Consider the following 24,779-nt stretch of genomic DNA (forward strand, 5'->3'; position numbering starts at 1 on the left):
TCCAATCCCACAGCTCTGAAACATCTGTGCTCCTCTAATTCTGGCCTCTTGACCATCCTCGATTTTAATTGCTCTACAATTGTTGGCCATGCCTTTAAGCTGCCAAGGCCCTCGAATTCTCCCCTGAAACCTCCCCACATCTATACGTCTTTTTCTCTCTCTGAAGACGCTCCTTAAACCCTAGCTCTTTGGTCATCTGCTATAGTGTCTCCTTATGTGACTCGGTGTCAAGTGTTCTTTTATCATACTGCTATGAAAGACCTTATGATGTTTTATTATATGAAAGAAGCTATATAAATATAAGCTGCTGTTGTTGGGAGATTTTACTAATAGCCTATTGGTTGCTGTGTTCCTCTATATTACAATAGTGACAATTTGACAGTAATTCACTGGCTGTGAAATGCTTTGAGACACTCTGAGGTATGTAAGGTACCACACAAATGCCAGTTCTTTCTTTCCATTGTATTAAATCATAATACCTTCATGAACCTCCTTGTCTATTAGTTTAAAAACAGGTGCTAACCTATCTAGTTTAAAATGACAGCCAAAATAATTTGGCACAAATACATGAAGCCTTTGCTTGATAATATCATACAGCATCATTTCATGGATTATTCATTCATGCCTTAATTATTACTAGCCTTGACTGTTCCAATGCATTCCTGGCTGGTCTCCCACCATAAACACTGCAAACCATGTCTTAACTCGCAGCATGTCCTGTTCCCCTGTCACCCATTGTACTCGCTGACCTATATGGGGTCCCGGTCAAGCTATGCCTTGATTTTAAAATGCTCATCCTTGTTTTCAAATCCCTCCATGTCCTCGCCCTCTCTACCTCTGTACTTTCCTCCAGCCCCTCAACCTTCTAAGATACCCATGTTCCTCTAATTCTAGCCTTTTGATCATCCTCAATTTTAAACTGCCCCACCATTGGTGGCCGCTTCTTCAATTGCCTAGGCCCTAAGTTCTGGAATTCCACCCCTACACCTCCACCTCGCTACCTCACTTTCCGCCTTTAAGATGGTCCCTAAACCCTGCCTCTATGACACAGTTTTAGGTCATCTGACCTAATATCTCTTTGTCTGCATCAGTGTCATACTTTGCTTTATAATGCCCCTGTGAAGCCCCCTGGTGACATTTTGTTACATTAAAGGTGCCACATAAATATAAGTTACTGTTATTAAAGTTGATTTAATGCGTGTGATATGCCCTCACCCGCCCCACCCTACCCCCACCCACCCACCCACGCACCACTCCAACATGTTACAAACACTTTTAGCCATCTCCAATATCATTAATACAAACCAGATAGCTAAAGCAAACAGGAAGGAGGTTTGTACCAATGCACAGATGTCATTCCGCATTAGGGCCCGTTTGTGCAGAATCTCACGCTGCAAGACAATGAGTAGGAAAAGCAAGCCCAGCATCAAGTATCCAAGGTTACTCAGGATATTGTTAAATGCACTGTCAGAGGAAAAGCACACAATTAATTCTGAATACACCACCAGAAGAAAGCAATAAATAAACAGAGTAGGGTCGGCTAACAGCCAGCTCCCATGCTGCATCAGATCGTGTTGTGCATGAAAGCTTATAATGCTCCCAAACCCGCGACCCCCATCACCGCCTAGAGGGGCAACGGCCGCAGGTACACGGGAACATCATCAGCTCAAATTCCCCTTCAAGTTACACACCATTTCTTCTTGGAAATACATCGCTAGTCCTTCAGCATCACTGGGTCAAAATCCTGGAACCCCCCCCCACCCCCAACCTAACAGCTGTGGGAGCAGATTCACCACAAGGACTGCAGTGCGGCTTTGTAAGAAGTATCACCACCACCTTCCGAAGGGCAATTTAGGGGGAAGGTAGTGGTGTTGTCACTGGACTAGTTAGTCAGAGACCCAGGGTAATGCTCTGGGGAACCGGGTTGAAATCCCACCATGGCAGGTGGTGAAATTTGAATCCAATAAAAATCTGAAATTAAAAGTCTGATGATGACCATGAAACCATTGTCAATTGTTGTAAAAAAAACCCCATCTGGTTCACTAATGCCCTTTAGGGAGGGAAATCTGCCGTCTTTACCTGGTCTGGCCTACATGTGACTCCAGACCCTCAGCAATGTGGTTGACTCTTAAATGCCCTCTGAACAAGAGTAATTAGGGATGAGCAATAAATGCTGGCCTAGCCAGCGACGTCCACGTCCCATAAATGAATATAAAATAAATTAGGGATGGGCAATAATGGTTTTGCTAGCGATGCCCATAACCGAGAATGAAAATAAAATATTGTGCGCTATAAAGGTCCTAGTGCCCACGACATGCAGCAGAACAAAGATCAGGGAGAACAGATTCAAACAGGAGAATATGTTTTTAGTCACCCATCTGCCTTAACACCATTATATCAGCGTGATCACTACATTAATGATGTCTATGTAGCAGCACAGGCATGGTCACTGACCTGAGGACTCCCAGTGGGTGAGCACACATGAAATTGTAGTAACAGATGTCTTGATTTCCTGTGATATTGAAAACCTGTTGGACAAGAATGAGGAATAAATCTGTCAATAATTTCCTGTTGACAATGACATTGGGTCAACTGATATTTTGATTTTTTTTTATGGTTTAGGCTCTTCCGCTTCCCAATCTTTTTTGGAGACTTTCAGAGGTTTTGATGAGGCAAGGTCATTTATCAATTAAGCTGTTTGTAAATTATTTGGGTAACAACTCAGCATCTATTGGTGGAATGTTGCCTGATTCAACTCTCTCTCCACCAATTACATTTGCATACAGTGCCCTTAATGTAATAAAATGGCCCGAGACGTCTCACATTGGACAGTCTGGATATCAAGCAGGGGGTAGTAGGAGAGTTGACTAAAAACAAGGTGAGGAAGATGGGTTTTCAGGAGACTCCTAAAGGCAGAGAGATGAAGGGGTCGAGGGAGTGCATTCTAGAGGGCAGGGCTGAGGTGGCTGAAGGGTAAGTGACTCTGGATGATCAGTGGGAGGGGAACAGACCCAAGAATCCAGAGCAGGCGGAGGTACGGCTAGAAGAATGGGGCACAAAGCAAGGGAATAAAGGTGGATAAATGTGATGCAAAAGCTGGAGCTTTGAACAAGTTGGAGTTGGTGAGAGCAATGGTGAAGAAGTTGAGTCTGGAGATGAAAGCGTGAAGTCTACCAGATCCTTACTGAGTTAATAGTCAGTATGATAGTGTAAAATTAATGTTGCAGGTCAGCGTGATACAGCTTTGCATCTTAGATATCAAATAGCAAACAGTAATAAGCCATTCCTAACACGGGCACCCTAATTGGCAGTGCTCTGTAGCACAATTGTGATGGAATCTCTATAAGTTGACATTTCAGCCTGTAAATTTACAAGGCCTCTGTGCTAGTGCAGATGCAGTTTGAGATTATCTGGACTGTGTGTAGCCAGCTTGGGCTGAGGCTTTGATGAACCATTCTAATTCCACAGTTTCTTGTTTCCTGCTCCTGCATTGACTCTGGACCAGCAAGAAGGACCCACAGTTGCAAAGCCCAGTCCATAGCTGTTGAACTCCTATCATTGAAAAACACAGTTTGTTCAGGCTTGGAAATGCACAAAACCAATTCATTGTATTCCCAAATTTCTGGGCATTAAAACTGTTTGCTTTAAAAATTGCAGGAGGACCATTGTTGGGCACACTGACCTCCAAGACTAGTTCTCCTGGTTAAGCTTCTTTGCACTAGCACTGGGGTCTCACAAATTTACAGGCTGAAATGTCAACTTTGAGTCTTACACTCCCAGACTGATGCCACCAGACTGTCCTCAGTCAGTTGAGTGATGGACTTGGGATCAGAATTGTATACAATCAGTTTGAATCACAACAGAATTCATTCAGACTTTCACCCTTCTGGCATTGGATTAAGTGAAGTTAATTTCTGACTTTTTCTACAATGTGTGTGGAAAAAAACCATGAGATTAAGCAAGCGTTTTTCACACTGTGATTAGCAGCATATCTGATGGAAGTCAACGACAATTAATCCTTTCCCAACTCCTTTGGTGGCCTCCGGCCACAGCACTTCCAAACCCACAACCTCTACCATCTAGAAGAACAAGGGCAGCAGACACGTGAGAACACCACCACATGCAAGTTCCCCTCTAAGTCACACACCATCCTGACTTGGAAATATGTCGCCGTTCCTTCACTGTCGCTGGGTCCAAATCCTGGAACTCCCTCCCTAACAGCACTGTACCTGGGTGTACCTACACCACATGGACTGCAGCGGTTCAAGAAGGCAGCTCACCACCACCACCTTCTCAGGGGCAATGAGGGATGGGCAACAGATGCTGGCCTAGTCAGCAATGTCCACATCCCATGAAATAAAAAAAAATGTTGAAACTGTGGCACTGCAATGCTCAACATCAGTGTATATTCTGCCCTTGTCTCGATGTCATTGAGCATGTTTCCAGTTCAGATGCAGGCACCATGAGCAAACACACCAGATTTGTCTGCTATTTCTCGCTGGTTGTTAACCATTTACAGACGGTTGTGACGTGAACTTCACCAATTGGCAACTACATCTGGCAGATTACCCAGAGAGCATTGTTCAGACTCTTCAAATATCCACAAACCCATGATTGTGCATGATTCATATGCTTGATTGTACGAATGTTCGAGTAGTGCGGAATCAGTGTGAATAATTCAACTTCTTACCGTCTGATATGTGATAACCAGCTGAATCACTGGCAGTGCGTAGAAAACCGCTATTGTCGCGATATTCCTGATAAATGAAAAAATTATAAAGTTAATTCTTAAATAGCCAAAATATTCTTTAACCGCTGGAAATTTAACTGAAAAAAAAGGTTACACAAAGGGAAGATGTTTGCTCTCAGACTTCCACATCCATCCCTAAAATATGCTCAGGGCTTGCAATCCCCCTGAGATATTTTGTGAAATAAACCTCAACAGAATGACACGTGGAATCACACAATGATACAGCATTGAAAGATGCCATTCAGCCCATTGTGTCTGTCACAGCTCTGTGGTAGAGCTATCCAGTTAATCCCCTTTTCTTTCCCCATTGCCCTGCAAACATTTGCCCTTCAAGTATTTATCCAATTATCATTTAAATGTTACAACTGAATCTGCTTCTACCACCCTTTCAGGCAGTGCTATCCAGCTCACAACAATTCACTGTGTAAAAAAATGTTTCCTCATGTCACCTCTGGTTGCTTTGCCAATCATCTTAAATCTGTCCCCTCCGATTCCTGACCCTTGTGCCAGTGAAAACAGTTCCATCTTATTTACTCTGTCAAAATCCTTTACGATTTTAAATACCTCAATCAAGTCTCCTCGTCACCTTTTCTGTTCTAAGCAGAACAATCCCAGATTCTCCAGTCTTTCCACATAACTGAAGTCCCTCAACCCCAGCACTATTCCAGTAACATGGTACAGGGTCACTAGAATGTATACATGGTACAGAATCCCTACATTATGAGTCACTTGGGCCACCACAAGCCTCTAGTTACCCATTGAATGGTGATATTTCTCACCAACGTTTTGTAATATCAGAAACCCTTATTAGTAACATCAATAGGGAGTGTGCCAAGAGGCTGTGGTCCCTCTCATGAAGAGAAGGTTATAACAGCCCTATTTCCCACCCCATACTGTTTATTTAAAGTTCTGGATATCAGCTAATGAATGCTCCAATCATTTCAGAAGTGATTTTTTTCATATTTGTTCTTGGGATGTGGGTGTCACAGGCAAGGTCAGCATTTATTGCCCATCCCTAATTACCTTCGAGAGGGCGGTAGTGAGCTACTGTCTTGAACCGCTGCAGTCCATGTGGCGTAGGTAAACCCACAAGTGCTGTCAGGGAGGGAGTGCTAGGATTTTGACCCAGCGATGGTGAGGGAATGGCAATATATTTCCAAGTCAGGATGGTGAGTGACTTGGAGGGGAACTTGCAGGTGGTGGTGTTCCCATGTCTCTGAGAGGTGAAAGAGGTTGCAGGTTTGGAAGGTGCTGACGAAGGAGCCTTAACATGTTGTCACAGTGCAGGGGTGGTGCAGGGAATGAACATTTAAGATGGTGGATGGGGTGCCAATCAAGCAGACTGCTTTGTCCTGGATGGTGTCAAGTTTCTTGACTGTTGTTGAAGCTGCATTCATCCAGGCAAGTGGAGAGTATTCCATCACACTCCTGACTTGCACAAGATGGTGGACAGGCTTTGGGGAGTCAGGGGGTAAGTTACTTGTCGCAGAATTCTCAGCCTCAGACCTTGTAGCCACAGTCCTTATATGGCTGATTCAGTTGTTTGTGGTCAGTGGTAACCTCCAGGATGCTGATGGTTTTGATTCAGCGATGGTAATACCATTGAACATCAAGGGGAGATGGTTAGGTTCTCTCTTGTTGGAGATAGTCATTGCCTGGCACTTGTGTGGCGTGAATGTCACTTGCAACTTATTAGCCCAAATCTAAATGTTATCCCATGTCCTATTAGCTGTACATCTTTAAATAGCCTGTCATCCACTTCCAATAAACTATTATGAAGCTAGGAACAGCACAAGTTCCACATCTGTTGTGCCATTTCGCTGTGTGGCATACATGTCTGTTCATGGCCTACTGGTTTTATTAACTCCCTGCACAAGGGCTTAATTGGTAAGTTCAATGCACAGTGAAAATCCAAGCTCTATCCCAGTCTTTGCCAGTTACCTAATCTCAACCTGAGCTGTGTTAGGAGCAGCATAACTGGCACAGTCGAGCCAGGGAGCTCAGAGTCCTTAACCCTCATCACAGGAAATTCCACATCACTGGAAATTGCAGAGATATTGGAAGTGAGGTGCAGAAAGCTGGTGGAAAGGTGGTTAAAAACTGGTGCATTACAATGAAAATGAACAACTTCAAACAAACACAGCAAATCCCCTGTATTAGAAACTTGACTAACCAGAAATAGATTTTGTATTTTTTGCTGAGAACTCTCTTGTCCTTCCGGGCGAGGTCAGAGACATACAGAAACTTCTGCAAAGACAGAAAGAAAGAGGCTTTTAGAGAGGGTCTGCTGCTCTTTTCCTGCCAGTGGTGTTGTCCAGGGAATGGTGAGTGACAAGTAGTCACCTGACAGTCTGAAAAATATAAAGCAAACACCACGAGGCACAAACCACTTTAGAAGTGGATTCGTTATCCCACGACTTACCTTCCTGGTTTACGTTAAATTCTATTTAGAATGTGTGTGGTACTTCGGGCAGGTGGGGGAGGAAATTTCCATGAAAACCTTTGAGAAGCGCGTGAGCGGGCATAATGATTTATGGAATTCCAGGTGATAGAACTGAAGAAATTAAATACCAGGCATGGATGACTGGATAGCACACACTTTTCTGAGTTAGGTGGTCATGGGTTTAATCCAGAGATTTATGTGCCTCTATGCTGTTCTTCCAGTGCAGTTCTGAGGGGATGTCACGTAGTTGGAGATGCCGTCTTTCAGATGTGATGTTAAACTGAGGCCCTATCTCAGGTGACTGTAATAGATCCTATGGCACTTTTTGCAATAGAGCAGATGAGTTCTCCCAATAACCTGGGCAAAATTAACCCCTCAATCTACAAACAGATTATCTGGTCTTTCATCACATCGCTGCTTGTGGGAGCTTGCTGTGCACAAATTGGCTCTCTACATTGCAAGACGACCATACTTCAAAAAGTACTTAATTGACTTATTTGGGATGTCCTGAGGTCGTGAAAGGCGCTAATTGCGAGTTGTTTCTTTAACTAAAGTTGTCAAGTGTTCTTAAAATCACTTTTACAGCACTTTATTTTAAATGGGTTAGCACCTCAGCTGAATAATAAAGGACGGTGTTTCAGAGGAACGCGTTAAGGCCTGGTACACTGGTATTTTCCTGTCTCATGTCATAGGGCTTAGAGCACTAATAAACAGAAAAATGTTTAGCACTATTTTGCTAATGGCAGAACACAGCTCTAAATCCAAGGTCTGGAAATAAGGAAACCAACATTATACTGAGCACAACAGGGGGGGTGCAGTAGTGTAGTGGTTATGTTACCAGAGCAGTCATCCAAGACAATGGATTAATAATCTAATGTAGAACTTAGTTCAAATGCCCACTGTGTCAATTTGAGACAGTAAGAAAAATCTCAAAATAAAAAACTGGTGCCAGTAAAAAGTGTCAAATTGTTGTAAAAACCCAACTAGCTCACTCATGTCCTTAGGGAAGGAAACCGGTCACCAGCCCCATGCCAATGTGATTGACTATTAACTGCCTTCTGAAGTGGCCTAATAATCCACTCAGCTGTGTTAAGGAGCGGGCAACATTGCCAGCCTTTCTAGTGATGGCCACATCTCAAAAAAACTGTATCGTGACACGCACCTTGGTTCTGATGACATTTTTATCGGAATCGATGTCTGCCAGGGTATCATATTCGTCTTCCTCAATGGAGCTGAGGGAATCAAGACGTGGCCGGATCAAGTTTTCTAGTGGCCGCTCTGTGAAGGGGCACGGAAGGTTAACAAAAGGTTAGCGCAACAAGCCTTAGTCGCAAAGTGCTCCAGTCACAAGGGAAGACAGAACAAATATCTTCAACAAAAACACTGTCCATAGCCACAGTGTGCTGAACATGCTTAGGTGAGGCAGTACCCTTGAAAAGCACAGAGTCTTGTCTGGGGTAATGTTCCAGGGATGCACCTAATTTCAAAAATCTCACCGTGAACAGTAATTCTTCATGCTCGATACTTGGTCAGTGAATATTGGCAGGCTGTTTCTTTCTGGAAGGCATCACAATCGAGCAGATTTTGTCCTCACCCAATGTGAACTCTTCGAGCACCTGATCTGGAATCCTGGCTAATTTGAACCCACACCCCACCCCATCTCTTTTATTCTCCAGGGAACTGAGGCCAATTGCAGCTCACTAACTGCCACAGGTCAGTGAGCACACCACAGGTTTTAAGGTTGGCCCAGCGACTTTCCTGATCTGAAAGGATGTTACACACGCCTGAAGGAAACACTAAGGGCAGAATAATGATCTTGGCGGGCGGGCGCACACCCGACCTGGCCGAGAGTAAAATGACGCGCGATGACGTCGGGCGAGTGTCCCAATGCCATCACGTAGTCCCACGATATTTCGTTTGGCGGGTGCGCCAGAGTTGGCAGCACGCCCGTCAAAAATTAAAAGGCCTATTAAGGCCATTAAAAAGGTAATAAAATTCAAATTTACGCTGCCCATCCAAACATACGGTTGGCGGGCAGGCAAAAACGCCAAGCGGCCTTTGCACTTTTTTTAAGGAAACCTCATCCACGGACGGGATGAGGTTTCCTAAAGCAAATAAGAATAAAATAAAAATTTTACACTCGAATTAAAAACATGTCCCTGCTCATGTGACAGCAGGGACATGTTTTACGACATTTTTACTTTGTTCATTAAGTATTTTTTTAAACAGCGGTTCATCCCCCCGAGGCAGCTCCGTGCCTCAGGGAGATTGAAGCTCTCTTTCGCGCGCATGCGTGAAGTTCGCACTAGGCCTGCTCGCCCTCCTCTCCCCGTCCGCACAGGCAGTGCTAAGCATTGCCGCTCGCCGTTCCACGCTGGGCAGGCCTTAATTGGCCCGCTTGTGTAACATCGCAGTGCGGTGCCAATCGTGGGCAGCAGCTGGCTTCCCAACCGCCCCCACCTGCCCCTGCCAAGCACATAAGAACGAGAAGCAGGACTAGGCAATTCAGTCCCTCGAGCCTGCCCCGCCATTCAATACGATCATGGCTGATCTCATTTCAGCCTCAACTCCAATTTCCCGCCCTCTCCCCATAACCTCTCATCCCGTTACTAATTAAAAATCTGTCTATCTCCTCCTTAAATTTATTCAGTGTCCCGGCATCCATTGCGCTCTGAGGTAATGAATTCCACTGCCCTGCCCTAAGTAATGTCCATCTCCCCCATTAATATTCAGGAATATGTTGAGCCTGTATAACATATTAACATTCATGAGGTCAATGCTATGCACACGCAATACATAATATTCATGTGTTTGTTTTAATTTCTCATGTAGATCTGAGACTGTTGTAATAATTAAAATCCAATGTTGTTCAGGGGTTAACTTGCTCTAATTCAGAGCTGGCCAACAAGCGATTTCTTTACGTTCTATTTTTATGCAGCTGTTAACCCAGTTAGTTAAATGGGTTAACAAAGGGTTGTGTTGAGCCTGGTTTGATCTCTGCTAATGAGATGCTACCTAATGCCCCAAACTGCACCCAGCTTCTCGCTAAGATTTATTGCTGAATTGCTCATTGCCAGAAATACCATGAATCAGCATGCTTTAAAATTTTCTCTTAACCAATTATTGACAATAAGATAACATTTTAATTCTGTGTTACGACCGAATGCCTCTGAAGTGTGAACCACAGGCTCACTCTGTAACACATGTGCCTCATGGTTATCTCATGGCTGAGGTTACCCCAGTTCAGTCACTTGACTGGAGATCATAATATTCCTTTGAAGAAATTTATTTTCAAGTTTGTATTTTGACTCCAACATTTGTAGAAGTTAGTTCACAATAGATATAAAGCATGCATGAAGTAGCATCAACACTTGATTTGAGGCGAATTTAAGAATCCAATTGATCCTTGGAAAGACAGCAGACCCTCACTGTAATATTCTCAGGTGGACTGTGACCTCTAGTATATGATTTTATAACCTTTAAAATAAGAGTCTGAGGATTTTTAAAAACAAGATGAACCCATTTATCCCAAGTCATGGCCTTTTGGATGCATCAGACCCATCTACCCAACTTCGTCATATAAAGGGTTGTCAGAATATAGATACATTCAGCCTTAGCTTCCAAATCAGTTGTTATGATTAGAAGAGAATTAACACTTACTTGAGTATGAAGGGATATGGAGAGAGAGAGAGATAGAGGGGAGAAGAGGGGGGGAGAGAGAGAGAGAGGGGTGAGAGAGAGGGAAAGAGAGAGAGGAAGGAAGAGAGAGGTGGGGGGGAAAGAGAGAAAGAAAGGGGAAGAGAGAGAGAGAGAGAGAGAGAGAAAGAAAGAGAGAAGGAAAATGTCATTAAAATGATACGAGTTGTCCTGGCTAACAAAATGAAAGTGCATCCTCATTGGGTGGATAACTCTGCTTGCGTTCTTATGTTCTCACCATTTTTCTCAACTGCTTCCCTCTCAGGAAGTCCAACTGTCACTTGAAAACTGCTTAAAGCGTACACGATAATGTTCTTATCCACGAGTACCTAATGGGGAAAGCTCCAACTGACTTCTTCTTAGCACCAACTTCCTCATTTTTAGCTTGTGCCCTGGGATTTGGCTCTTTCAGTAGAGCCAACAATTTTGTGAATTCTCTTCATAAAGCTTGAAGTTATTCTTAACATTACCTGCAAACATACGTTCTCTAGAGATGCACCCTCACCAATTTAACCAGTTCCCAATGACAGCATTACATAGAGGGTCTGCTGGATTTACACTGCGGCACTTTTTTGCAATAAGGCACTTTGAAATCACAACAATCAGTATCTGGTACACAGACTTAGCAGGTTCAACTTTACATGCATCAGCACAACTCCAACTCAGCTGGTACCTCACTCTCCCATTTGCACACCAGGCTAACTTCATATGGCATTTATTTTAGCTTCTTCTGCTCCCATCACCGCCTCCACCACCAGCCCCCTCAAATTTTCTCCTCTCCTCTCCTGAAGGCACTGAGAGTTACTGGGTAGGGTTCCACTTGCAGGCAGAGGATACTTACCAGCGTCTGCATGCAGACATTGAGCACTGACAAGCAATTCCTCTTTAGGAGAACGTCACATTTTAGCCCTTGCATGGTGTCTGCGCACATGCACGCTTTCTGGAGAAGGAGATGGGCTAACAATCGAGAGGAGGAGCCCTGGCTGACTTTAACCTGCCCTAACCCTGGATTTCAAAGTCCAGTAAATCAGCTAACTCAGCACTATTTTAACCCAGCCTCAAACACAGAGCATTACATGGCTGAAGGCAAAAAAATATTTTTACATAAATCCCCAACTTGGTATAACTTTAAAATGAATAGATAGTTCCCAAATAAAAGTGCTGATCATGTGACTATTCCCCCCATGAAGCTGCTAAGTCTGTTTCACTAGATGGCAATGGCCAGCAATGATTAAAAAATCTGGGACAATGTCGATCAGTGATTCTCTTGTGATTCTTTTTGTGGTAAAGGCCTTTTAATCTCTTATAAAAATACACTACCAATATCGAAACCTCTCAGACGGATACAGAAGTTACGTTGCTGGTCTTGCCCTATTGAGCAAAAAGCAATTTATGGAAAGTTAAACAGTGCATTAAAATGAGAGTCACTTGGTGGGGAGCTGAGGGAGTGGGGAGAAACAATTTTGGCTATTGAAATGTTTTTGACACATCCTTGTAAACCGTCAAATCAATCACTTTACCATTAGTCAACTGGTTTTAATATCATCTCTCCATAGATGCTGCCAACTCCTACAATAATGCGTCAGTGGCCTGAGTGTGGTTTCCAGACCCATTTCTTACTTTCTCTTCCTCTCTGCCTCATTATCTGAAAACTCATGAGATATACGCAATCCCCTCCCCTCATCACTTCTTCCTGTTCTAAGTCAGTCCTTGGGTTTGGCTCCTCAGTCAAAAACTAAACAGGGGACTTGAGCACTCTCATCTCCGTTACGCTGGGGGCTAATGCCACAGTGAGAGAAGGAACTCATCCCATGAGTGATCGAACAGTTATGAATACAGACGAGAGCGCTTCCACCCTCCACAATGTTTTCCATTCAGCTGTGGATAATCTGATGATAAAAACACATCATTCAAAATAATAAAAAAAATTACAACAGACTGGGATCAAGTCTGGGTCCATTCTGGTCTCTACGATTGATGTGGCAAGATCTTTTATTGATCAACGTGCACAACACTCTACAGTAACTTGACCTGTCAACAAGTCATCCTAGCTTGCCAACTCTGGTTGGATGTATTCCTGAAGACTTCCAATTACATGACCACCTGCCCAGTCAAACGACCCTTTCTCTCCCCCCCCCATTTCCAATATTTTCATAAATAAGAATCCAAAGTGTTCAAAGAATAGGGAAAAACGGAAACATTTTTTAAGCCCTCATGATTTTCCTTCAGTTTTGTTTGCAGCAGTGTCTGGGAAATTGAGAACATAAGAAATAAAAACAGGAGTAGGTAATTCGGCCCCTTGAGTGCTGTTCCACTATTCACTGAGATCATGGCTGATCTTTGCTGTCATCTCCATTCTCCCGCTCTGCCCCTACTTCCCTGGATTCTGTTAGTGTCCAAAATATTAATTGATCTTCAATCCCCGGAGATACCTGGGCAATCCTGGAAAGCTGACAAACCGAACTGATGATGACTCAACTGATTTAGAATGCTCAAAGAAATGACCTGACCCAAGCTCGGAGGGCTGGATTGTGCACTGAGATGCTGTGATAAACAATCTGAGTTGACACCTTACCCATGTAACCATAGGTAGAATCTGACTCCATGCTGTCTGTGATTGCTTCAGATCCAAGAATGGAGCCATTCTCTGCAACAACCAATGAAGATAAGTCGGTTAGGTTTACAGGGCGGAAATTTGCGCTTGGCGGGCGGGCGCACCCTACCCATTCGAGCGTGAAATGATGCACGTTGATGTCGGCCGAGCGTGCCGATGCCAACGCACAGTCGCGCAATAGTTCGGTTGGCGGGCGTGCGCCGGAGCCAGCAGTGCGCCCGCCAGCAATTCAAAGGCCTGTTAAGGCCATTAAGTAATCAATTAAATTAAAATTTTCACTGCCCGTCCAACCTAATGGAAAGGGCCAAGCAGCCTTTGTATTTTTTTGGAAACCTCATCCACGGGCGGGATGAGGTTTCCAACAGCAAATAAAAATAAAACAAAAACTTTAATTTTTTTCATTACTAACATGCCCCTGTTCATGTGACAGAGTCACATGACGGGACATGTTTCATTACATTTTTATGTAAAAATTTTTTTTTGGTCATATCTCTTCATCTCCCTGAGGCAGCTCTGTGCCTCAGGGAGTTTATGTAGTGGGCACTCATGTGCGAAGTTCACACTCAGCCCCACTTGCCCTCCTCCCCTCCCCTGCACGGGCAGCGCTCAGCACTGCCACTCACGTTCCATGCTGGGCGGGCCTTAGCTGGCCTGCCAGTGTGAAATCGTGGTCCGGTGCCAATCACAGTCAGCTTCCTGACCGCCTCCATAAAATATTACAAATATTTACAACGCTGAAACAAGCCATTGACCCAACAGGTCCGTGGAGAGGTTTGTGACCCACATGAGCCTTCTCCCACCGTCTTCATCTAATCCCATCAAAATACTTGTCAATTTGTTTCTCCTTCCCTAATTACCCCTTACTCTTGACCTGAGTGCCACTGAGTGGAAAGGTGCCAGAGTAGAGGCATTAGTACCTTTTTTTTAATTCTTTCACATGACACGGGCATTGCTGGCTGGGCCAGCATTTTTATTGCCCAGCCTTAATTGCCCTTGAGAAGGTGGTCTTCTTGAACTGCTGCAGTCCATGTGGTGTAGGCACACTCACAGTGCTGTTAGGGAGGAAGTTCTATCTATTTGTCTATCTATCTATCCATATCTGTCAGCATGGCAGAAAAAAATTAGAAAGGATAGTCGTACCCCGACAGATCCTCACATCTTCTGGAGACAAGGGCAGTGGTAGTGGTCAAAGAGTTATCCACCCAACTTGCCAACATGATTTCAACGGAATAGGGCAGATGTTCAAAGTTGCTCAATGAAATTGGTAGCGTTTAGGATGATACGTGGATTTTATAATTGCAGTCCGATGATGTTACTAGACTAGCAACCCAGAGGCCTGGACTAATAACCTGGACTGTGTAATTTCAAATCACATCATTTCAGTTTAAGAGGTTTAATTCAGCTTGGAAGTAAAGAGTCGGTATCAGTAAAAGTTACAACAAGGCTAACTGGTTCATTAACAACCTTTAGGGTAGGAAATCTGCTGTCCTTACCCTGTCCGGCCTCCAGTTCCACACATCAATGTGGTTGGCTCTTAATTGCCCTCTGAATGGGTCCAACAAGCCGCAAAGCTGTAGCAAACCATTACTAACAATATGGCCCAAAAAGAAAGCCAGCCACCAACTTCTTAGGGCAAAATAAAAGCAAAATTAACCTCTTAGGGCATTTGAGAAGGGCAAGATATGGTGGCCTTGCCAGTGAAGCCGAACATGAATTTTTAAAAATGATCAATTATTGAAGACTGATTTCCATTGTGCACAGTGCAAGCGGTGGGAGCGTGGATTAGAAAATCAGGCACAGAAATCACCAATTTCAGTAATTGGGAAACTGAATGCACTTCAAAGAAGCATATAACTCCACTCTCCAATGACATTAAGAGAGATACAGCAGTGGGAGTAGAGCCTCCAAAGTCATACCCTAATTATTTTTTATTCATTCATTCCAGGGATGTGGTCAGCATTTGTTGCCCATCCCTAATTGCCCTTTGTTTAGGGGGCATTTACGAGTTAGCCACAATGCTGTGGGTCTAGAGTCACATGTAGGCCAGACCAGGTAAGGACGGCAGATTTCCTTTCCTAAAGGACATTAGTGAACCAGATGGGTTTTTACAACAATTGGCAATGGTTTCATGGTCATCGTCACACTTTTAATTACAGATTTTTATTGAATTTAATTCATCTGCCGTGGTGGGATTCGAACCCAGGTTCAAGCATTACCCTGGGGCTCTGGAATACTAGTCAGTGACAATGCCACACAGCCTCCCCCTAATATGGTTAACATTAGCCTTAATACATTATTAATAGCTGGCCTTACCAAAGGAGCCATAACTTTGACACGCTGAGCTTCCAGTGTAGAGATCAGGGCTCTGCGGAGTATAACTACCAGCTGAAACTGAACAGATACTGGGTTTTAATCAATGAATCATAAAATCATAGAAAGGTTACAACACAGAGGAGGCAATTTGACCTGTCATGTCTTTGCTGGCCCTCTGAAGGAGCAAATCACCTAGTGTCTTTTCCCCATAGCCTTGCAAACTTTTCCTTTTCAGATAATGATCCAATTCTCTTTTGAAAGCCTCAATTGGACCTGCCTCCACCACACACTCAGGCTGTGCATTCTAAATCCTAATTGCCCGCTGTGTGAAATAGTTTTTCCTCATACCACCCCATTGTTTCTTTTGCCAATTAACTTAAATCAATGCGCTCTGGTTCTCGATCCTGCCACCAATGGGAACAGTTTCTTCCTATCCATTCTGTCCGGACCTCTCATGATTTTGAATACCTCTATCAAAACGCCTCTCAACCGTCTCTTCTCCAAGAAGAACAGTCCCAACTCCTCCAATCTATCTATGTAGCTGAAATTCCTCATCCCTAGAACTATTCTCATGATATTTTTCTGCACCCTCTCTAATGTCTTCACATCCTTCCTCAAGTTTGGTACCCAGAACTGGACACAATACTCCAGTTGTGGCTGAACCTGTTATACAGGGTTAACATCATATTCCTCCCGGTCTACTTCACCTGTTGCACACTCCTTCCGATCACAAAAGAAAGACATAATTCACCTCCAGGGCCAAGGTCCTAATCCAGCCCAAATCAATAATACGAAGGTCTCCTCTGTCTACTGACTGAAAAATGCCAGCAACAAAATTGGTCTTCACCAGTGGCACCAACCAACAATAGTGAATTGACAGCCTCTCCAACCTCAAGTTACTTTTCCAGTCACTTCAATAAAAAAAAGAGATTAAATCATGGTGTGAGATGAGCTGCTGATTCACTATTGCTTGTTTTGCACCATTGGTGAAGGCTAATTTCACCATGCGAATTGAGGTTGGGACATTCCTGATCCAATATGTAATGGACCCACAGAGCAAACTGCCCCTTAATGCGATGCTAACTGGGCAAGTGCATTTAGAGGAGCCACATTGTGGCTGGTTCAGGAAATGGAAATATCTCACTCTGGGAATGCTCTTCCCAGATTATGGCTGAGGTCCATCATTATGGCAGGGTTTCCTCTGCATTAAACCTGACCTGGAAGGACTTGAAGCTGGCACCGAGGGTCCGAAACAGGAAGCCCTCCAATCCCTGGTAGTACCATTTCTCACCCTACTGGAGGGCAAAAAAAGTTGGACCAGAAAAGGCATAAATTTATCATTGATTAAAAAGAATTCCAATGTTTAATTGCTAGGTTAATCATTAGCATATGACATGCTTTGGCTGTGCACTAAGACAATGAATATCTTGTGATCTAATCGACCAGTGAATGGGGCATTGAGGTTCTGCCAGGAAGCATTAGATTAAGGAACATGTGCCGCGTCCACGTGGGGTCCATCAGGGCCATCAACAAATTCAATTACCTCCAATAAATTAATTACAAAGGCACAGCACGAATGTACATGGCTTCAGCCACAAGACACACAAGATTAGCTGACCGTGTGTGACTGCAAGGTTGGGAAATCAAAATGGGCTTCTGTCCACAACAATCTTGGTCAGTTTAAAACATAAGATGAGCAGTTTTCCCCTAATATGTTCAGTGAAGGAGGGGAGTCAGAAATAATCCATTGACTCCTAACTCAAATGGCTCAAGAATGAATTCTGATCCAAGTCAAGTCCATTCTACCAGGTGCCCAGAAAGAAGACTGAGGGGTGACCTGACTGAGGTGTTTAAGATTTAAGAAGTGTTTGATTTGTAGATGTAGAGATATTTTCACTTGTGGGGAGTCCAAAACTCCGGCCCATAAATATGTGATATGCACCTTAACACTAACGGGGATTTTAATGCTTCCTCCTCTGCCTTTACCCCATCAATGATGACCTTGCCTCTGGCTGCCTAGGCCCCACACTCTGGAAGCCCTTCCCTGAACACTTTACCTCCCTCTCTTCCCTCAAGACCCTCCTTAAAAGCCATCACTTTGACCAAATTTTTGGACACCCTTCCTAATCTCTCCTTAACTGTCTTGGTATTCATTTCTGATTAGTCCTCTGTTAAAGACACTGTGTAAACATTAAAGCAGCTATTAGGAAGTAACATGTTTCACTAATTTGCTTAACGTAGAAATGGAGGATCCCGTATTCATTTGTTCCATGAAGCGTGATGAGTTTTAATAGCTACATTGCATATTATATTTCCACCAGCTTCCTAAAAAAGATGGTATATGAAATGCATGAATGTTGTCACTAGGAACTTAAATGCCATCCAAAGAGTTTATTAATGCCCTCAAACTCTATTGACATTGTTGCAGGATGGCTGCAAGGTGGAATGCAGTCTTCACTCCTGAACTAGGCATTGTACAGAATACAAAGGGAACACAGAGTGCCCTCTTTCCCTTGTACAAAACTTTGAAAAACCAACAACTGCTGAGTTTGTCAGTTCAATTTTCATGGAGGATCTGCAGCAGGAAGGGAGAAATGGGGTGAACACTACTGGCCGAACTGCATTTGGTAATGGCAAGGCGCAAAGCCTCAGTCTTTTTTTTACTCATTCATGCATGTAGGCTTCACAGGCTGGGCCAGCATTTATTGCCCATCCCTAATTGCCCTTGAGAAGGTGGTGGTGAGCTGCCTTCTTGAATCGCTGCAGTCCATGCAGTGTAGGTACACCCACAGTGCTGTTAGGGAGGGAGTTCCAGGATTTTGACCCAGCAACAGTGAATGTACGGCGATATATTTCCAAGTCAGGATGGTGAGTGACTTGGAGGGGAACTTCCAGGTGTTGGTGTTCCCATCTATCTGCTGCCCTTGTCCTTCTAGATGGTGGTGGTCGTGGACTTGGAAGGTGCTGTATAAGGATCTTTGGTGAGTTCCTGCAGTGCATCTTGTAGATGATACACACTGCTGCCACTGTTCGTCGGTGGTGGAGGGAGTGAATGTTTGTGTATGGGGTGCCAATCAAGTGGACTGTTTTATCCTGGATAGTGTTGAGCTTCTTGAGTGGTGTTGGAGCTGCACTCATCCAGGCAGGTGGGGAGTATTCCATCACACTCCTGACTTGTGCCTTGTGGATGGTGGATATGCTTTGGCGGGGTCAGGAGGTGAGTTATTCACCGCAGGACTCTGAGTCTCAGACCTGCTCTTGTAGCCACAGTATTTATATGGCTAGTCCAGTTCAGTTTCTGGTCAATGGTAACCCCCCCAGGATTTTGATAGTGAGGGATTCAGCAATGGTAATGCAGCAATGAGTGAGAAGAGAAGCTACATGTTAAAGAGCTTTTGGGTTCAGTATTTCAATTGGACAAGGATGATCTCTTGCCCTTTATGTAAAGCCAGTACTAGTGAGTGGAACATTTTTTTTCTACATTTGCTACAAATGTGAGCATTAACTGTCCCAACTGTTAAAATCAAGCTCCTTTCACATCAACTGAACAACACATCCCAAACCCAGCCTCTGGAGAGTACTTATAGTGCATCAGCGAGAGTTGCTCCATTTCCTGAAACAGTCATTCTGGTTTTCCTCTTCGGCAGGTTTAATCAATTTTGCGTCAGTTAGTGAAAAATTATCGGCAATTCTACCGTACTGGGTCTGAGACTGGCCTCCATTATTCCACTTAAACCACTTACAGTCAACCAAAATAAACGAGACAGAAACCACTCGTCCACTACTGGCTGTTCTAACTGATTAGAATTACTGCATTTATGTCTTTGTTTCTGTTGGATGGAAGAACAGGGAATGTACAGAGAATATCCTGAAATAGACTGTTTATTATCTTTGGAAGTACTTGAATAATTTCTAGTCTAGCAATGACTGTTTCCAGTATTGACAAACACATGCTTAAAACAGTCTTATGACTTCCCTTTCTCAATTATCTTGGTGGGGGTGTAAAATGAACAGGTCAATACCTCCATTAAAATAGGAGACAGAGGAAAGTCATTGGAACAATTTAAATGCTCATCTGCTAATAGCGTAGGTTGTAATTTCTGGGCTTTTATTTCACTTCATCTTGGAGTTATAGTTTGACATCCACTAGCACAACAACAACTTGCTGCATTTATGTAAGACCTTTTAACATAATAAAATGTTCCAAAGCGCTTAACCGCACCAATTGTCAAACAAAATTTGACGCCAAGCTCCATAAGGAGACATTAGAACAGATAGTTGAATGCTTGATCAAAGAGGTTGGCTTTTAAGGAGCATCTTAAAGGAGGAAAGGGAGACAGAGAGGTTTAGGGAGGGGTTTTCAGAGCTTACAGCCCTGGTAGCTGAAGGCACGGCCACCAATTGTGGAGTGGTAAAGATCAGGAATGCACAATAAGCCAGAATTGGAGGAGCGCAGATTTATATTATATATATATTAAATATAATATATATTAAATATACATGTGCAGGTGTATATAATATATTATATATATATAAAAAAACACACTTGGTTTTAAATGCATGAAAGATTTCTGATTGATTGAAAATGAAATATGAGAGAGACATTAAGGTCCCAATATAACATGGTCACACTACAAGGAGGTTTTCTTAGAACTGACAGAATCACCATTAGAGGCAGTGGAGGAGGCCAGATCTCAGCAAACTGAAACAGTAACATGCAGTGGAATTCAGTCCGAACAATCACTGCTTATAATGACCAATCCGTCCTTCACAGCCTGTAATCTGAACATATCTGTACAGTTCCATTCATTTTTAATAATCAGCAAGGCTCAGGGGCATTGATCAGATTAACAGCACTGCACTTCTAATCATCCTTGTTTCCCTGTGAGGCAGGATTTTGTGTCTTACTGACACCCCGTTCACCTCTAGTCTGCAACAAGAAACAACACTGGCTTTCCCTTCATGTTTCTCGGGGAGCGGGGCTGGTTGTAACATAAAGAGACAGGTTGGCATCTGGCTCCATCATCCTATTGTTTCCACACAAATGTGTGTTTCACTTTGTTCCACGGTTATCTTGTGCCTCATAGGGCAGGGAGGAACCAGTTTGGAATTCATGATGATTGAATGTGAGCCTGCCTGAGTCAGTCACTATGACAATTTTCAAAAACTTTTAAAATTCATTCATGGGATGTGGGCATCGCTGACTAGGCCAGCATTTATTGCCCACCCCTAATTGCCCTTGTTCAGAGGGCATTTAAGAGTCAACCACATTGCTGTGTGTCTGGAGTCACATGTAGGCCTGACCAGGAAAGGATGGCAGATTTCCTTCCCCAAAGGATATTCGTGAACCAGATGGGCTTTTGCAACAATCGGCAATGGTTTTATGGCTTATTATGTAGGCTGTGTTGGATGACATAATAACAAGTCCTGTATTTAAAACTATTCTGATTAGACTTTTAATTCCAGATTTTTATCGAATTCAAACTCTACCATCTACCGTGGCAGGATTCAAACCCAGGTCCCCCAGAGCATTACCCTGGGTCTCTGGGTTACTACTCCAGCAACATAACCACTACACCATTGCCTCCCCAAGGGGAAAAAAATTCCACAGTGCATTATTATCAAGCTATTGAGAGCTGGGCCTTACCTAATAATGGATCTGCATTTATATCAGCCATAAGAGAACGGCAGCCAGAAAATAAAATGGAAAGGTTAAAGATTATTGTTGAGAATCACCAATGAGGAAGAGAGAGTGTAGAATTATCCAACACAGTAACACGCAGGAGCATTTCACCGCCAGTTACCGCAAAAGCAAATGGAAGGAAACCACAAATGATTTGAAAGTGCAAACAGCATTCGGAGTGGGGGCGGAGGGGGGGGAGGGTGGGAGGAGGTGCTTGGAAATTGTGTTTTAAATATTATATTTGCAACAGCTGATGTCACTTTGTCCCAGAGACCTGCCTCTGGGTGGGAGAAGGGGGTTTTGGCAAGAGATTTTCCCATTGCTGCTGGGATTATTCCATTTCACTCAAAATTCCCAAAGATCCCAACCTTTGGCTTTAGGAAAAAAAAGTTCTGATTCACATTGAATGGGATACTTCAGTCTCCAATTCCTCATCGTGCTTACTATGGTCTATTCAAACAAATCACTCTGTTAAGTGCATCCGTGATGTCAAAGCCATTAGTGAGTGAGAATTGTCCAAACTTTGCAGGCTGGACATTAGACTGGAATTTCCTTGGGGTTTTTCCATTTAGTGCACTACAACTTCAGCAGGTCAGCGAAAATTCCACTTGCATATGTATCTGAGGTTTCTGCGAGTACTCTTTTAACGCAACGTGCATGGGGCATTAAAGCAAGGAAGCCTCGTTGAGATTATACAGAGCTTTGATGAGATCACACCTGAAGTACTATGTACAATTTTGGTTTCTTTAACTAAAGAAGAATATACTTGCCTTGTAGTGGGTGCAACTAGAATCATTCCTGGGATGAGAGGGCTGTCCCTTGAGGAGAGGTTGAGTAAAATGGACCCTTGTTTTCATTAAAATTCTCAAGAGGGCTTGACTGGTCCTGAAAAGCTCTTTTCCTTAGCTAGAGAGTTTAGAACGAGGGGGTGTCAGCTATTTAGCATTGAGAGGAGAAGAAATGTATTCACTCGGGAGGTTGTGAATCGTTGGAATTCTCTACCCCCAGGAGCTGTGGATGCTCAGTCGTTGAGTTATATCTAAGACCGTGACTGATAGATTTTTGGGTATGAAGGGAATTAAGGGATGTGGGATAGGGTGGGAAAATGGAACTGATATAGAAGATCAGCTGCGATTTTATTACCTGGTGGAGGAGCAGGCTCAGGGCGGCCTCCTCCAGCTCCTATTGTTTGGTTCCTATGTTCAGCCAAAGTCACAATATGCCGATTAGGAGAACACCATTCCCGCCCCCACCCCACCAACTCCCCCTACCCTCGACAAGGAATATCAATGGGAAAAGGCACAAGGCAGCCTGCCACCATTTCACTGTCTCTAAAGTAACACAGCCTCAGGATGAATCAGGCTGGGTTGGGCCCATGATGCACATTCATAACCCACTGAAGCCCAGGCCAACAATGTACACACCTGTACACACGTACATGAAGCAGCTAGTTAGGTTGTTAAAGCTGTAACATTTCAATGCATCAGCTGTTAGCTGCACAGGGGAGGAAGGGCCCGTGGGAGAAGGAAATGGTCGCCTGATTACAGGTGTGGAAAATTACAGAATGTCTCGCCGATTAACAAATGCAGGATGCAAATGTACAGAAAACACAGGAGATAAAGTGCCTACTGTCAATTTCCAAACACAGTAAAAGTAGCTCCTTAGTTACCACACTGATCAGGAGATAGGATGCTTTTCCCCAGGAGTCTCTCTCTCTTCTTTTGCTGCCTGAAGTGATGGGAAAGAGAACAGTGAGTAAACACATTCTTTAGGCGTGGAACGCCCTTCTGTTAAAAGCGGAGGTAATGTTTACTCTGATCTTCACAGTGCTTCTGAGGCACATGACACTAGTGTGCTGAAGGCATTCCAGGCTCCCAGCACACTCTACCTGTTAATGGGTTAATAATATAAAAACTAACAGTCATTTGGTAATCCACTCTGACAGGAGCATCAGACTGACTAGGGCAGACATTGCTCTTCAATACCCGGGTATTAAGAGACAGATGTTCATATTACAAATTCAGGCACAACCTGATTTTCTGTTCCGTGAAACTATTGGTTGGACTTCTGCTCAAGTCAAACTCTTATCTTAAATAAAGAGAAAAATCTGCACCAATATCCTCCTGTGAATGATATGAGACAGTACCATTTATTCGTACGTTCCAATGTCTTTTTGGTTCTCCCTTTCCTCTCCCAAAAGCACTGATTCCTTGGCACAGTGTTCATACATTACATGTGAGCATCAGTATTTTCTTGCCCGCACCAGTATGGCGGAGAGAAACTTGAAGCTCCTAATGACCTTGAGCTTCCCACTCACTGTATTGCAGGTTTAGGTGCAAGTTTGGTGCTGATAAATGGGTGCAACTCATCAAATTTCTAGGCGAGGTCTAGGCTAAACCCAATGTTGCCCTTACCCAGTCGACAGCAAACACACTCTTTCCAATGGGGACCACTGCCTGACAGCAGATTTCCTTTTTGCATTTTTGATTTTTGGGGAGTGGGGAGCGGGGAGACTGAGGCAGTGGAAAGGAACAGAAAAGATCTTGAGTGGGTACAGTGTTATTCTTCATGATTAAGGGAGAATATTGGTTCTCAGGCCTGGAGTAATCCTTAGAGCAACTGCGTGAAAAAATGCATGCTTTTGTAGTTCTCTAAACAGTCAAAGAAGCTCTCAACACACTTACCGATTGTGCTCCCAACATGCGATGAACAACGTGAGCAGGTAAAATGCCAGGAAAATCCCCAGGCTGAATAGCATCCCTTTTACGTAGGCCACTGCTGTCAAAGAGGAAACAGAAAGGAGGAATGCTCAATGAACAAGAGCCTTGTTGTTACAGACTGATATGACATTCTTTAAAATTGTTGTACAACGTCATTCTGATAAATGAAAAGAAAAAAAATTGGGGTTGCATTTATATAGAGTATTTTAAGGCCACTGGACATTGCAAATTGCTTTACAGTCAATGAAGTACTTTTGAAGTATAGTCCCTGGTTTTAAGTAGGAAACACAGCAAATTGTGCACAGCAAGCTCCCACAAACAGCAATGTGACAATGACTAGACAATTTATTTTGTGGTGTTGATTGAGGGATAAGTATTGGTCAGGACACCAGGGATAAATCTCCTGCTCATCTTCAAAGTGGCATCTTTTACATTCACTTGAGGGGGGCAGATGAGGTCTCAGCTTAATGGCTCATCCAAAAGACAGCACCTCTGGCAGTGAAGCACTCCCTCAGTACTGCATTAGTGTGTCGGACTTGATTTTTGGACTCAAGTTCTGG

The 24,779-nt window shown here is 43.6% G+C and overlaps 1 protein-coding gene across 1 annotated transcript in view; it reads right to left on the reverse strand.

The window, feature by feature from the left end:
- Positions 1–24,779, reverse strand: part of sidt2 (SID1 transmembrane family, member 2) — a 70,850-nt gene that overhangs the window by 19,131 nt on the left and 26,940 nt on the right. The window contains exons 9-17 of the mRNA XM_078532705.1: positions 24,184–24,277; positions 23,169–23,227; positions 15,817–15,894; positions 13,465–13,536; positions 8,356–8,471; positions 6,924–6,997; positions 4,691–4,757; positions 2,455–2,528; positions 1,341–1,464 (exon numbers count right to left, since the gene is read on the reverse strand). Coding sequence (XP_078388831.1) covers positions 1,341–1,464; positions 2,455–2,528; positions 4,691–4,757; positions 6,924–6,997; positions 8,356–8,471; positions 13,465–13,536; positions 15,817–15,894; positions 23,169–23,227; positions 24,184–24,277 — 758 coding nt within the window. The remainder of the gene's footprint in view (positions 1–1,340; positions 1,465–2,454; positions 2,529–4,690; positions 4,758–6,923; positions 6,998–8,355; positions 8,472–13,464; positions 13,537–15,816; positions 15,895–23,168; positions 23,228–24,183; positions 24,278–24,779) is intronic.

This window comes from Cetorhinus maximus, chromosome 2 (genome assembly GCF_964194155.1).
Source record: "Cetorhinus maximus chromosome 2, sCetMax3.hap1.1, whole genome shotgun sequence".
Lineage (NCBI taxonomy): Eukaryota > Metazoa > Chordata > Chondrichthyes > Lamniformes > Cetorhinidae > Cetorhinus > Cetorhinus maximus.